This window comes from Mesoplodon mirus, assembly GCF_964341445.2.
Source record: "Mesoplodon mirus genome assembly, chromosome: 11".
NCBI lineage: Eukaryota > Metazoa > Chordata > Mammalia > Artiodactyla > Ziphiidae > Mesoplodon > Mesoplodon mirus.
Window position 1 is genome coordinate 67908007 of NC_138987.1, and position 13400 is coordinate 67921406.

Consider the following 13400-nt stretch of genomic DNA (forward strand, 5'->3'; position numbering starts at 1 on the left):
CAAGACAAGGTTGCCCACTCTCACCACTCTTATTCAACATAGTTTTGGAAGTTTTAGCCACAGCAATCAGAGAAGAAAAGGAAATAAAAGGAATCCAAATCGGAAAAGAAGAAGTAAAGCTGTCACTGTTTGCAGATGACATGATACTATACATAGAGAATCCTAAAGATGCTACCGAAAAACTACTAGAGCTAATCAATGAATTTGGTAAAGTAGCAGGATACAAAATTAATGTACAGAAATCTCTGGCATTCCTGTACACTAATGATGAAAAATCTGAAAATGAAATCAAGAAAACACTCCCATTTACCATTGCAACAAAAAGAATAAAATATCTAGGAATAAACCTACCTAAGGAGACAAAAGACCTGTATGCAGAAAATTATAAGACACTGATGAAAGAAATTAAAGAAGATACAAATAGATGGAGAGATATACCATGCTCCTGGATTGGAAGAATCAATATTGTGAAAATGACTGTACTACCCAAAGCAATCTACAGATTCAATGCAATCCCTATCAAACTACCACTGGCATTTTTCACAGAACTAGAACAAAAAATTTCAAAATTTGTTTGGAAAAACAAAAGACCCCGAATAGCCAAAGCAATCTTGAGAACGAAAAACGGAGCTGGAGGAATCAGGCTCCCTGACTTCAGACTATACTACAAAGCTACAGCAATTAAGACAGTGTGGTACTGGCATAAAAACAGAAAGATAGATCAGTGGATCAGTATAGAAAGCCCAGAGATAAACCCATGCACATATGGCCAACTTATCTTTGATAAAGGAGGCAGGAATGTACAGTGGAGAAAGGACAGCCTCTTCAATAAGTGGTGCTGGGAAAACTGGACAAGGACATGTAAAAGTTTGAGATTAGATCATTCCCTAACACCATACACAAAAATAAGCTCAAAATGGATTAAAGACTTAAATGTAAGGCCAGAAACTATCAAACTTTTAGAGGAAAACATAGGTAGAACACTCTATGACATAAATCACAGCAAGATCCTTTTGGACCCACCTCCTAGAGAAATGGAAATAAAAACAAAGATAAACAAATGGGACCTAATGAAACTTCAAAGCTTTTGCACAGCAAAGGAAACCATAAACAAGACCAAAAGACAACCCTCAGAATGGGAGAAAATATTTGCAAATGAAGCAACTGACAAAGGATTAATCTCCAAAATTTATAAACAGCTCATGCAGCTCAATAGCAAAAAAACAAACAACCCAATCCAAAAATGGGCAGAAGACTTAAATAGGCATTTCTCCAAAGAAGATATACAGACTGCCAACAAACACATGAAAGAATGCTCAACATCATTAATCATCAGAGAAATGCAAATCAAAACTACAATGAGATATCATCTCACACCAGTCAGAATGGCCATCATCAAGAAATCTAGAAACAATAAATGCTGGAGAGGGTGTGGAGAAAAGGGAACACTCTTGCACTGCTGGTGGGAATGTGAATTGGTACAGCCACTATGGAGAACAGTATGGAGGTTCCTTAAAAAACTAAAAATAGAACTACCATATGACCCAGCAATCCCACTACTAGGCATATACCCTGAGGAAACCATAATTCAAAAAGAGACATGTACCAAAATGTTCATTGCAGCTCTATTCACAATAGCCCGGAGCTGGAAACAACCTAAGTGTCCATCATCGGATGAATGGATAAAGAAGATGTGGCACATATATACAATGGAATATTACTCAGCCATAAAAAGAAACGAAACTGAGCTATTTGTAATGAGGTGGATAGACCTAGAGTCTGTCATACAGAGTGAAGTAAGTCAGAAAGAGAAAGACAAATACCGTATGCTAACACACATATACGGAATTAAAAAAAAAAAAATGTCATGAAGAACCTAGGGGTAAAACGGGAATAAAGACACAGACCTACTTGAGAATGGACTTGAGGATATGGGGAGGGGGAAGGGTAAGCTGTGACAAAGCGAAAGAGAGGCATGGACATATATACACTACCAAACGTGGGGTAGATAGATGGTGGGAAGCGGCCGCATGGCACAGGGAGATCAGCTCGGTGCTTTGTGACCGCCTGGAGGGGTGGGATGGGGAGGGTGGGAGGGAGGGAGATGCATGAGGGAAGGGATGTGGGAACAGATGTATGTGTATGACTGATTCACTTTGTTATAAAGCAGAAACTAATAAAAAAAAATTGTGTAAAAAAAAAAAATCACAAGAGAAGAGAACAAAAGAGGAAGAAAAAAGACCTACAAAAACAAATCCAAAACAGTTAACAAAATGGCAATAGGAACATACATATTGATAATTACCTTAAGTGTAAATAGATTAAATGCTCCAACCAAAAGACACAGACTGGCTAAATGGATACAAAAACAATACCTGTATATATGCTGTCTATAAAAGACCCACTTCAGATCTAGAAACACATACAGACTTAAAGTGAGGAGATGGAAAAAGGTATTGCATGCAAATGGAAATCAAAAGAAAGCTGAAGTAGCAATACTCATATTAGACAAAATAGACTTTAAAATAAAGACTGTTCCAAGAGATAAAGAAGGATACTACATAATGAGCAAGGGATCAATCCAAGAAGAAGATAATAACAATTGTAAATATTTATGCACCCAACATAGGAGCACCTCAATAATAAGGCAAATGTTAACAGACATAAATGGAGAAATTGATAGTAACACAGTAATAGTGGGGGATTTTAACACCCCACTTACATCATCAATAAGGAAACACAGGTCTCAAATGACACATTAGACCAGATGGACTTAAATGATATTTATAAAGGCTTTTTATAAATATTTCTAAGGCTTTCCATCTGAAAACCTCAGAATACACATTCTTTTCAAGTACACATGAACATTCTCCATGATAGATCACATATTGGGTCACAAATCAAGCCTCAGTAAATATAAGAAAATTGAAATCATATCTACCATCTTTTCTAACCACAATGCAGGAGATTAGAAATCAACTAAAAGAAGAAAACTGCAAAAAACACATGCTATTAAATAACCAATAGATCACTGAAAAAATCAAAGAGGAAATCAAAAAATACCTAGAGACAAATGAAAATGGCAACACAATGATCCAAATGCTATGGGATGCAGCAAAAGCAGCTCTAAGAGTGAAGCTTATAATGATACAAGCTTACCTCAGGAAACAAGAAAAATCTCAAATAAACAACCTAACATTACACCTAAAGCAACTAGAGAAAGAAGAACAAATAAAACCCAAAGTTAGTAGAAGGAAAGAAATCATAAAGATCAGAGCAGAAATAATGAAATAGAGACAAAGAAAACAGTAAAAAAATCAATAAAACTAAAAGCTGGTTCTTTGAAAAGATGAATATAATTGATAAGTCTTTAGCCAGACTCATCAAGAAAAAAAGGGAGAGGGCCTAAATCAATAAAATTAGAAATGAAAAAGGAGAAGTTACAACTGACACCACAAATACAAAGGACCATAAGAGATTAAGCAACTATGTGCCAATAAAATGGACAACCTAGAAGACATGGACAAATTCTTAGAAAGGTACAATCTCCCAAGACTGAACCAAGAAGAAACAGAAAATATGAACAGACCAATTAACAGTACTGAAATTGAATCTATGATGCAAAAACTACAAACAAAAGTCCAGGACCAGATGGCTTCACAGGTGAATTTTAACAAACATTTAGAGAAGAGTTAACACCTATCCTTCTGAAGCTATTCCAAAAAATTACAGAGGAAGGATCACTCCCAAACTCATTCTATGAGCCCACCATCACCCTGATACCAAAACCAGACAAAGATACCACACACACAAAAACAATTAGAGGCCAATATCACTGATGAACATAGACGCTAAAATCCTCAACAAAATACTAGCAAACTGAATCCAACGATACATTAAAAGGATCATACCCAGTGATCAAGTGGGATTTATCCCAGTCATGCAAGGATTTTTCAATATCCACAAATCAATCTGTGTGATACACCACATTAACAAATTGAAGAATAACAATCATATGTTCATCTCAGTACATGCAGAAAAAGCTTTTGATAAAATTCAACATCGATTTATGATAAAAACTCTCCAGAAAGTGGGCACAGAAGGAACATACCTCAACATAATACAAGCCATATATGACAAATGCACAACTAACATCATACTCAATAGTGCAAAGCTGAAAGCATTTCCTCTAAGATCAGGAACAAGACAAGGCTGTCTATTCTTGCCACTTTTATTCAACATAGTTTTGGAAGTCCTAACCACAGCAATCAGAGAAGAAAAAGAAATAAAAGGGATCCAAATTGGAAAAGAAGTAGTAAAACTGTCACTGTTTGCAGATGACATGATGCTATATATAGAAAATCTTCAAGACGCTACCAGAAAACTACTCAGCTCATCAATGAATTCAGTAAATTTACAGGATACAAAATTAATACACAGAAATCCGTTGCATTTCTATACACTAACAACGAAAGATCAGAAAGAGAAATTAAGGAAATTAAGGAAACAATCCTACTTACCATCACATCAAAAGGAATGAAATACCTAGGAATAAACCTACCTAAGGAGGCAGAAGACCTGTACTCTGAAAACTATAAGATGCTGATGAAAGAAACTGAAGATGACCCAAACAGATGGAAAGATGTACTATGTTCTTGGGTTGGAAGAATCAATATTGTTAAAATGACCATACTACCCAAGGCAATCTACAAATTCAATGTCATCCCTATCAAATCACAAATGGCATTTTTCACAGAACTAGAGCAAAAATTTTAAAATATGTATGGAAACACAAAAGACCCTGAATAGCCAAAGCAATCTTGAGAAAGAAAAATGGAGCTGGAGGAATCAGGTTCCCTGGCTTCAGACTATACTACAAACCTAAGTAATCAAAACAGTATGGTACTGGCACAAAAACAGACACATAGATCAATGGAACAGGATGGAAAGCCCAGAAATAAATCCATGTACCTATGGTCAATTCATCTATGACAAGGGAGGAAATACTATACAATGGAGAAAAGACTGTCTCTTCAATAAGTGGTGCTGGAAAAACTGGACAGCTACATGTAAAAGAATGAAATTAGAACATTCTCTAACACCATACACCAAAAAAGCTCAAAATGGATTAAAGACCTAAATGTAAGACCTGATACTATAATACTCGTAGAGGAAGACATAGGCAGAACACTCTTTGAGATAAATCGCAGCAATATCTTTTTGGATCCATCCCCTAGAGTAATGGAAATTAAAAAATAAACAAATGGGACCTAATTAAACTTAAAAGCTTTTGCACAGCAAAGGAACCCATAAACAAGAAGAAAAGACAACCCTCAGAATGGGAGAAAATATTTGCAAACAAAGCAACTGACAAAGGATTAATCTCCAAAATATACAAGCAGCTCATGCAGCTCAATATGAAAAAAAACAAACAACCCAATCAAAAAATGGGCAGAAGACCTAAATAAACATTTCTCCAAAGAAGACATACAGATGGCCAAGAGGCACATGAAAAGCTGCTCAACATCACTAATTGTTAGAGAAATGCAAATCAGAACTACAATGAGGTACCACCTCACACTGGTCAGAATGGCCATCATCAAAAATTCTACAAATAATAAATGCTGGAGAGGGTGTGGAGAAAAAGGAACCCTCCTACACTGTTGGTGGGAATGTAAATTGCACCCAGTGTTCATTGCAGCACTATTTACAATAGCCAAGACATGGAAGTAACTTAAATGTGCATCGACAGATGAATGGATAAAGAAGATATGATATATATATATATACACACACACATACACACACACACACACAATGGAATATTACTCAGCCATAAAAAGAATAAAATAATGCCGTTTGCAGCAACATGGATGGACCTAGGGATAATCATACTAAATGAAGTGAGCTAGACAGACAAATATCATATGATACCACTTATATTTGGAATCTAAAAAGAAAAGATACAAATGAACTTATATACAAAACAGAAACAGACCCATAGGCATAGAAAGCAAACTTATGGTTACCAAAGGAGAAAGGGAAGGTGGGGGAGGGATAAATTAGGAGATAGGGATTAACAGATACACACACTACTAGATAACCAAGGACCTACTGTATAACACAGAGAACTATACTCAATATTTTGTAATAACCTATATGGGAAAAGAATCTGAAAAAATATATATATATATAACTGAATCACTTTGTTGTACACCTGAAACTAACAACACTGTAAACCAACTATATTTCAATTAAGAAAATAAAATAAAGAAAAAAATCAATGCAAACAAGAAAAAAATCTATTTTTTGAAGATGAAAAATATTTTGCTAACTCTGGTCAAATAAGCTCAGTATGTGTGAGCTTGTGGTTTAGACACCTTTGTGGTTAATAAACATTTTCATGTTCATCTCTTTTTTCATATAGCTTTCTTAGTAGTAATTTCACCGAAATATATATATTTACTACACAAATGATTTTCATCCTTTTTTTTTTTTTGCCTAGAGCGCCTTCATAACTCAGGTGTAGACTTAATTGTGAAACAAGCTACTTTTAATTGGAGTAGATACTTTCAAATCACTCATAATACTAGCTTTTTAAAACCAATTTTAGTGGAGGGAAAAAAACTCAAAACTTTCATAAGATTATGCTAAAGCATAGTATATATAATAGTGAATTGCGGAGGGGGGTGGAGGAGAGTGAAAGTGGCCACGAAGAATGTAGACATTGTGCCAGTTTTCTGCTCCTGTCACCACATATTGTATTTAACAGAAAACCACTCCTAGCAGAATACTTTCCAATAGCTTTTCTGTGGCTTTTTAAGACTGCACAAATCCTTATAATGTGACCAGAAAAATAATTTCAGGTGATGTGTTAAAAATACATGTGGGGCTCCTGTGTAACACCCATCTCATTAGGAAGCAAGCAGGGAAGCTGGCTGTCTCTGTTCTTACCTTTCTCACAGTGAGGTCCGTAGAATCCATCAGGACACTGGCAGACCCGTCTTTCGTTACAAAAGCCTCCATTTCGGCACCCTCCTGGGCACTCAGCTTCACCAAAGAGAAACAAGGTTTATATAGACAGCTTTCAAATCATGTTGCGTGAATTACAGGGGCATGAAGAGGCTAACGGTCACTTTTTCCCCAGCACACCAATTATCATAATTTATTGAATACCAGTACTTCCACTTCATTCTCTCTACACTGCCTGTACTTCACTAAGTCTTCATGAAAGTAAGATACTGCCTCTCAATCCTACTTCCAACAGTAGGGAGCTCGTGGAAGAAGGCAAAGCAAGCTTTATGTTCTGCCTTCCTCCCACCCATCAATCTACTGCACCTCCTTAAATTCACACTGAAACAGAATGATGGATATTGCCCTCAATATTCATTTTCAGAGGGGGGAATGACCTTTTGGTACATCTTTAGGGCACTGAAAGCCTCCAGTGCTTAAATTCTGTGTTGGAAGAGCTTGTATCAGGATGGGAAAGGAGACAGCATGGGAAAGCCTTCATGCTTAACTGGGTATCCTGGCTGTGATGGAGAGGTGCAAAGGCCTGGCAGAGATCACTGGCATGATCTTTGGAAGTCAAAAGCACCAAGCTTTTGGCGGGGCGTATGGGTCATAGTAGTTGCTGGTGATGACTGGCACCCTTGCTATGAGGGTGGGGACTCCCAAAGATTGTGTTGGAGGAGGGAAAGAAGAGAGGTGGAAGACAGGGCATTTTGAAGGGTGCTGGAGTTCCTAAAATTGTGAGTGCAGTCAAAGCAGAGAAAGTCTGTCTTAGTACTATAAGCGGACCCTGCGTTTACCCCTCCTCCCACTGGTGTGGTTTTAATGATACAAAATAATTATCTATCTATCTAGCTACAATTTTTGGCCCAAATCACACCTGGAAGCCTTATGAGCCTTCTCTGGAATCATCATCACTGATTACCTTGTTGACATGTTTTAAAGAAGATGGCATTTTGAGGTGTCTGCAGGATGGTGTTGCCTTCAGAATTCATTACAATCACATTCACTTCAAATGCTGCCACTCCATCTTGTTTGCCGAGACATGGAAAACCAACCTGAACAACTAAAGAAAAAGAGGGTATGGAGAAACAGTTTATCTAGTTGATCCCAGTTTTACAGAGATCTTGGTAAGAGAGACAAAGAACAAAGCAAAAATGTTCACCTTTTGTTATCAGACATGCTTGTATCTCCACTACAGTAGGGACTGTATTTTGATTATCTGGGCATTCTCCACAGAATGTGTACATCATGCTGAGTGGAGAATTAATGACGCTCATTAATTTGTACCCTACTAATATGAAACGGGATATTTTGTTCATAGTCTGAACTTGTACCATCTTGAAAAAAAAGATGGTAAAATGTTCTCTAAGAAGTAAAGGTGCAAATAGGTAGCATAGAGTAATTAGGAGAAGAAACTTTGTGAACACTTTCACCAGCCTCCATATAATTCAAAAAGAGCTAAAAGTCAGCACTGCAGAATCTATTAAATAAAGCCCTATAAGCAACACCCCACTCGTTTATTTTTACTCTGTATGCTTGAAAGTGACAAAATGTCTTCTTTAGAAATATTCTACAACTCAGACTAGACCCCAATCATTGGACTGAGTTAATAAATTTAATATTTTCTCAGGCTATTTGTTAATATTGAGAAGTGTCCATATCTTGGGGATCTAGAAGAGAGTTTGCTGTGATGAAGTAATCTCACAATAGACATATCTAATGGTTTAGGTTCCTAAAGAGGAGATACTTCTTTTTAGTGAAACTGATGATCACTTGCGGTATGTAGGTGTAGACTAAGCAGAGAGTGGGAACTAATAGTGTTGCTGTACAGAGATGGCGAAGAGTTGTCCACAACTTCAGCTGTGAAATACCCACAAATCATTGGGTGGAAATTGGCTCAAGTCATTGGCTGAGAGGCTGACTTCATAAATTTCTGAAATCCACTGGATTATCCTAACATATCCACTGGAGAAGACTGATCTAGCTGATCCACTAGACTCCAGTTCTTCCTTATGAATAGAACAAATATTGCTAAGAGGTATACATATGAAATTCTGTTTCATTTTGTTTCTGTATGGCAGGTTATGGTTACTGCCAAGCTTGGGAAAATCATACCATGCCAAGAAAAATCCTTTCCCTTCAGAGTTTTCATAAACGTTTCCCCTAGTTGTACAAGAAGAAGTGAGCTAGAAATCAGTGTGCTCTTTTCCATAATGCACTGCACACCAGTTGGTCATACAATCTTCTTAACGTGCTTGGCAACCAGAAACCACTCTCAAGGCTTTGGCATTGTCAGTGTTCATTACTGTGCTTTTCTCCAAATAACATGGGTTTCCAGTTCTCCTGAATCTTGAGATCTGAGCATTGTAAATAATTAAATGATGAAAAAACCCAGATATTTTAACAGAAATAAAAAGAGAGAAAAAAAAACAACCTTGTTTCTGAAGTCCCAAAGTATAATTGTCCCCACTGAAAACCTTGGTTTAATGAAACTGTATATATGAAAATGCAAATTTACAAAATACAAAAATCCATAGTAGGGATTTCCATTTCAAAAGGAAGCAAAGGACTGTAGAAGGAAAATCGCGTTGGATCTGTTACTGTGGGATACTTGTGAAATATACATAGGATTCTTTCTTATGGCTGCATCCCGGATCTGGAAATTTTACTTGGGGACCAAGGGATTCTGAAAGGCTACATGGATACAGAAGATTTGCAAAAAGCAAGACTCCGATTCTTGTCGGAGAGCTCACAGACTTCCTCACTTAACGGCCTTTTCTTTCCTTGTTTTTAACAAATGTCTTCCCTTTTTTTCTGCCCTCTCCTCTATCAGTCTCTACTATTCTATCTGCCTCTTCTTTTTCCTCCCAGTTTTCTTTTTTTCCCCCTGCTCTGCACCTGGATTGTATCTTCACCGAACAATCGTGCACTTTGAGAGCTAACTGGAGGCAGTCTTGTAGGGAAGAGCTGTATGGAATTATCTGCTTTTATGGTGAACTTGGCATTTGTGAATGGGTATCCTGTTCAGGATATTAATTGCTAGCAAAAACAAGAAAAAGAGCACAGGAGTAAAACGTGGATTTTTCTGAATACGCATTGTGATGACCAGCAGTTACCTTACCGACTGATATCCAGAGGAGAATAATTTAGAAGACTCTTGGGTCCTTGTGGATGACAGGCTCTTGGTGCTCCAGCCAGGCATCAGGGCTGTGCCTCTAAGGTGGGAGAGCCAAGTTCAGGACACTGGTCCACAAGAGACCTCCCAGCTCCACATACTATCAGATGGCAAAAATCTCCCAGAGATCTCCATCTCAACACCAGCACCCAGCTTCACTCAACGACCAGCAAGCTACAGTGCTGGACACCCTATGCCAAACAACTAGCAAGACAGGAACACAACCCCACCAATTAGCAGAGAGGCTGCCTAAAATCATAATAAGTCCACAGACACCCCAAAACACACCACCAGACGTGGACCTGCCCACAAGAAAGACAAGATCCAGCCTCATCCATCAGAACACAGGCACTGGTCCCCTCCAGCAGGAAGCCTACACAACCCACTGAACCAACCTTAGCCACTGGGGACAAACACCAAAAACAACAGGAACTACGAACCTGCAGCCTGCGAAAAGGAAACCCCAAACGGAGTAAATTAAGCAAAATGAGAAGACAGAGAAACACACAGCAGATGAAGGAGCGGCAAAAACCCACCACACCTAACGAATGAAGAGGAAATAGGCAGTCTGCCTTAAAAAGGATTCAGAATAATGACAGTAAAGATGATCCAAAATCTTGGAAATAGAATGGAGAAAATACAAGAAACATTTAAAAAGGGCCTAGAAGAACTAAAGAGCAAACAAACAGTGATGAACAGCACAACAAATGAACTTAAATTCTCTAGGGGCTTCCCTGGTGGCGCAGTGGCTGAGAGTCCGCCTGCCGATGCAGGGGACACGGGTTCGTGCCCCGGTCCGGGAAGCTCCCACATGCCGCAGAGCGGCTGGGTCCGTGAGCCATGGCCACTGAGCCTGCGCATCTGGAGCCTGTGCTCCGCAATGGGAGAGGCCACAACAATGAGAAGCCCGCGTAGTGCAAAAAAAAAAAAAAAAAAAAAAAAAATCTCTAGAAGGGATCAGTAGCAGAATAACTGAGGCAGAAAAACAGATAAGTGACCTGAAAGATAAAATAGTGGAAATAACTACTACAGAGCAGAATAAAGAAAAAAGAATGAAAAGAATTGAGGACAGTCTCAGAGACCTCTGGGACAACATTAAATGCACCAATATTCGAATTAAAGGGGTCCCAGAAGAAGAAGAGAAAAAGAAAAGGACTGAGAAAATATTTGAAGACCTTATAGTTAAAAACTTCCCTAATATGGGAAAGGAAATACTTAATCAAGTCCAGGAAGCACAGAGAGTCCCATACAGGATAAATCCAAGGAGAAACACGCCAAGACACATATTAATCAAACTATAAAAATTAAACACAAAGAAAAAATATTAAAAGCAGCAAGGGAGGGCCTCCCTGGTGGCGCAGTGGTTGAGAGTCCGCCTGCCGATGCAGGGGATATGGGTTCGTGCCCCGGTCTGGGAGGATCCCATATGCCGCGGAGCGGCTGGGCCCGTGAGCCATGGCCGCTGGGCCTGCGCATCCGGAGCCTGTGCTCCGCAACGGGGGAGGCCACAACAGTGAGAGGCCCGCATACCGCAAAAAAAAAAAAAAAAAGCAGCAAGGGAAAAACAACAAATAACACACAAGGGAAGCCCCATAAAGTTAACAGCTGATCTTTCAGCAGGAACTCTGCAAGCCAGAAGGGAGTGGCAGGACATATTTAAAGTGATGAAGGAGAAAAACCTACAAACAAGATTACTCTACCCAGCAGGGATCTCATTCAGATTTGATGGAGAAATTAAAAGCTTTACAGACAAGCAAAAGCTAAGAGAATTCAGCACTACAAAACCAGCTTTACAACATATGCTAAAGGAACTTCCTTAGGCAGGAAACACAAGAGAAGGAGAAGACCTACAATAACAAACCCAAAATAATTAAGAAAATGGTAATAGGAACATACATATCAATAATTACCTTAAATGTAAATGGGTTAAATGCTCCAACCAAAAGACACAGACTGGCTGAATAGATACAAAAACAAGACCCGTATATATGCTGTCTACAATAGACCCACTTCAGACCTAGGGACACATACGGACTGAAAGTAAGGGGATGGAAAAAGATATTCCATGCAAATGGAAATCAAAAGAAAGCTGGAGTAGCAATTCTCATATCAGACAAAGTAGACTTTAAAACAAAATCTATTACAAGAGACAAAGAAGGACACTACATAATGATCAAGGGATCAATCCAAGAAGAAGATATAACAATTGTAAATATTTGTGCACCCAACATAGGAGCACCTCAATACATAAGGCAAATACTAACAGCCATAAAAGGGGAAAGGGACAATAACACAATCATAGTAGGGGACTTTAAAACCCCACTTTCACCAATGGACAGATCATCCAAAATGAAAATAAATAAGGAAACACAAGCTTTAAATGATACATTAAACAAGATGGACTTAATTGATATTTATAGGACATCCCATCCAAAAACAACAAAATACACATTCATCTCAAGTGCTAATGGAACATTCTCCAGGATAGATCATATCTTGGGGCACAAATCAAGCCTTGGTAAATTTAAGAAAATTGAAATCGTATCAAGTATCTTTTCCGACCACAACGCTATGAGACTAGATATCAATTACAGGAAAAAAAATCTGTAAAAAATACAAACACATGGAGGCTAAACAATACACTGCTTAATAACCAAGAGATCACTGAAGAAATCAAAGAGGAAATCAAAAAATACCTAGAAATAAATGACAATGAAAACACAATGACCCAAAACCTATGGGATGCAGCAAAAGCAGTTCTAAGAGGGAAGTTTATAGCAATACAATCCTATCTTAAGAAACAAGAAACATCTCAAATAAACAACCTAACCTTACACCTAAAGCAATTAGAGAAAGAAGAACAAAAAAACCCCAAAGTTAGCAGAAGGAAAGAAATCATAAAGATCAGATCAGAAAGAAATGAAGGAAACGATAGCAAAGATCAATAACACTAAAAGCTGGTTCTTTGAGAAGATAGACAAAATTGTTAAACCATTAGCCAGACTCATCAAGAAAAAAAGGGAGAAGACTCAAGTCAATAGAATTAGAAATGAAAAAGGAGAAGTAACAAGTGACACTGCAGAAATACAAAGGGTCATGAGAGATTACTACAAGTAACTATATGCCAATAAAATGGACAATCTGGAAGAAATGGACAAATTCTTAGGAATGCACAACCTTCAGAGACTGAACCAGGAAGAAATAGAAAATA

At 38.0% G+C, this 13400-nt stretch overlaps 1 protein-coding gene across 1 annotated transcript in view; it reads right to left on the bottom strand.

Annotated features, from left to right (window-relative positions):
* Nucleotides 1–13400, bottom strand: part of WIF1 (WNT inhibitory factor 1) — a 96574-nt gene that overhangs the window by 23536 nt on the left and 59638 nt on the right. Inside the window, exons 4-5 of the mRNA XM_082635915.1 lie at nucleotides 7937–8077; nucleotides 6955–7050 (exon numbers count right to left, since the gene is read on the bottom strand). Of these exons, the coding sequence (XP_082492041.1) occupies nucleotides 6955–7050; nucleotides 7937–8077 (237 nt within the window). The remainder of the gene's footprint in view (nucleotides 1–6954; nucleotides 7051–7936; nucleotides 8078–13400) is intronic.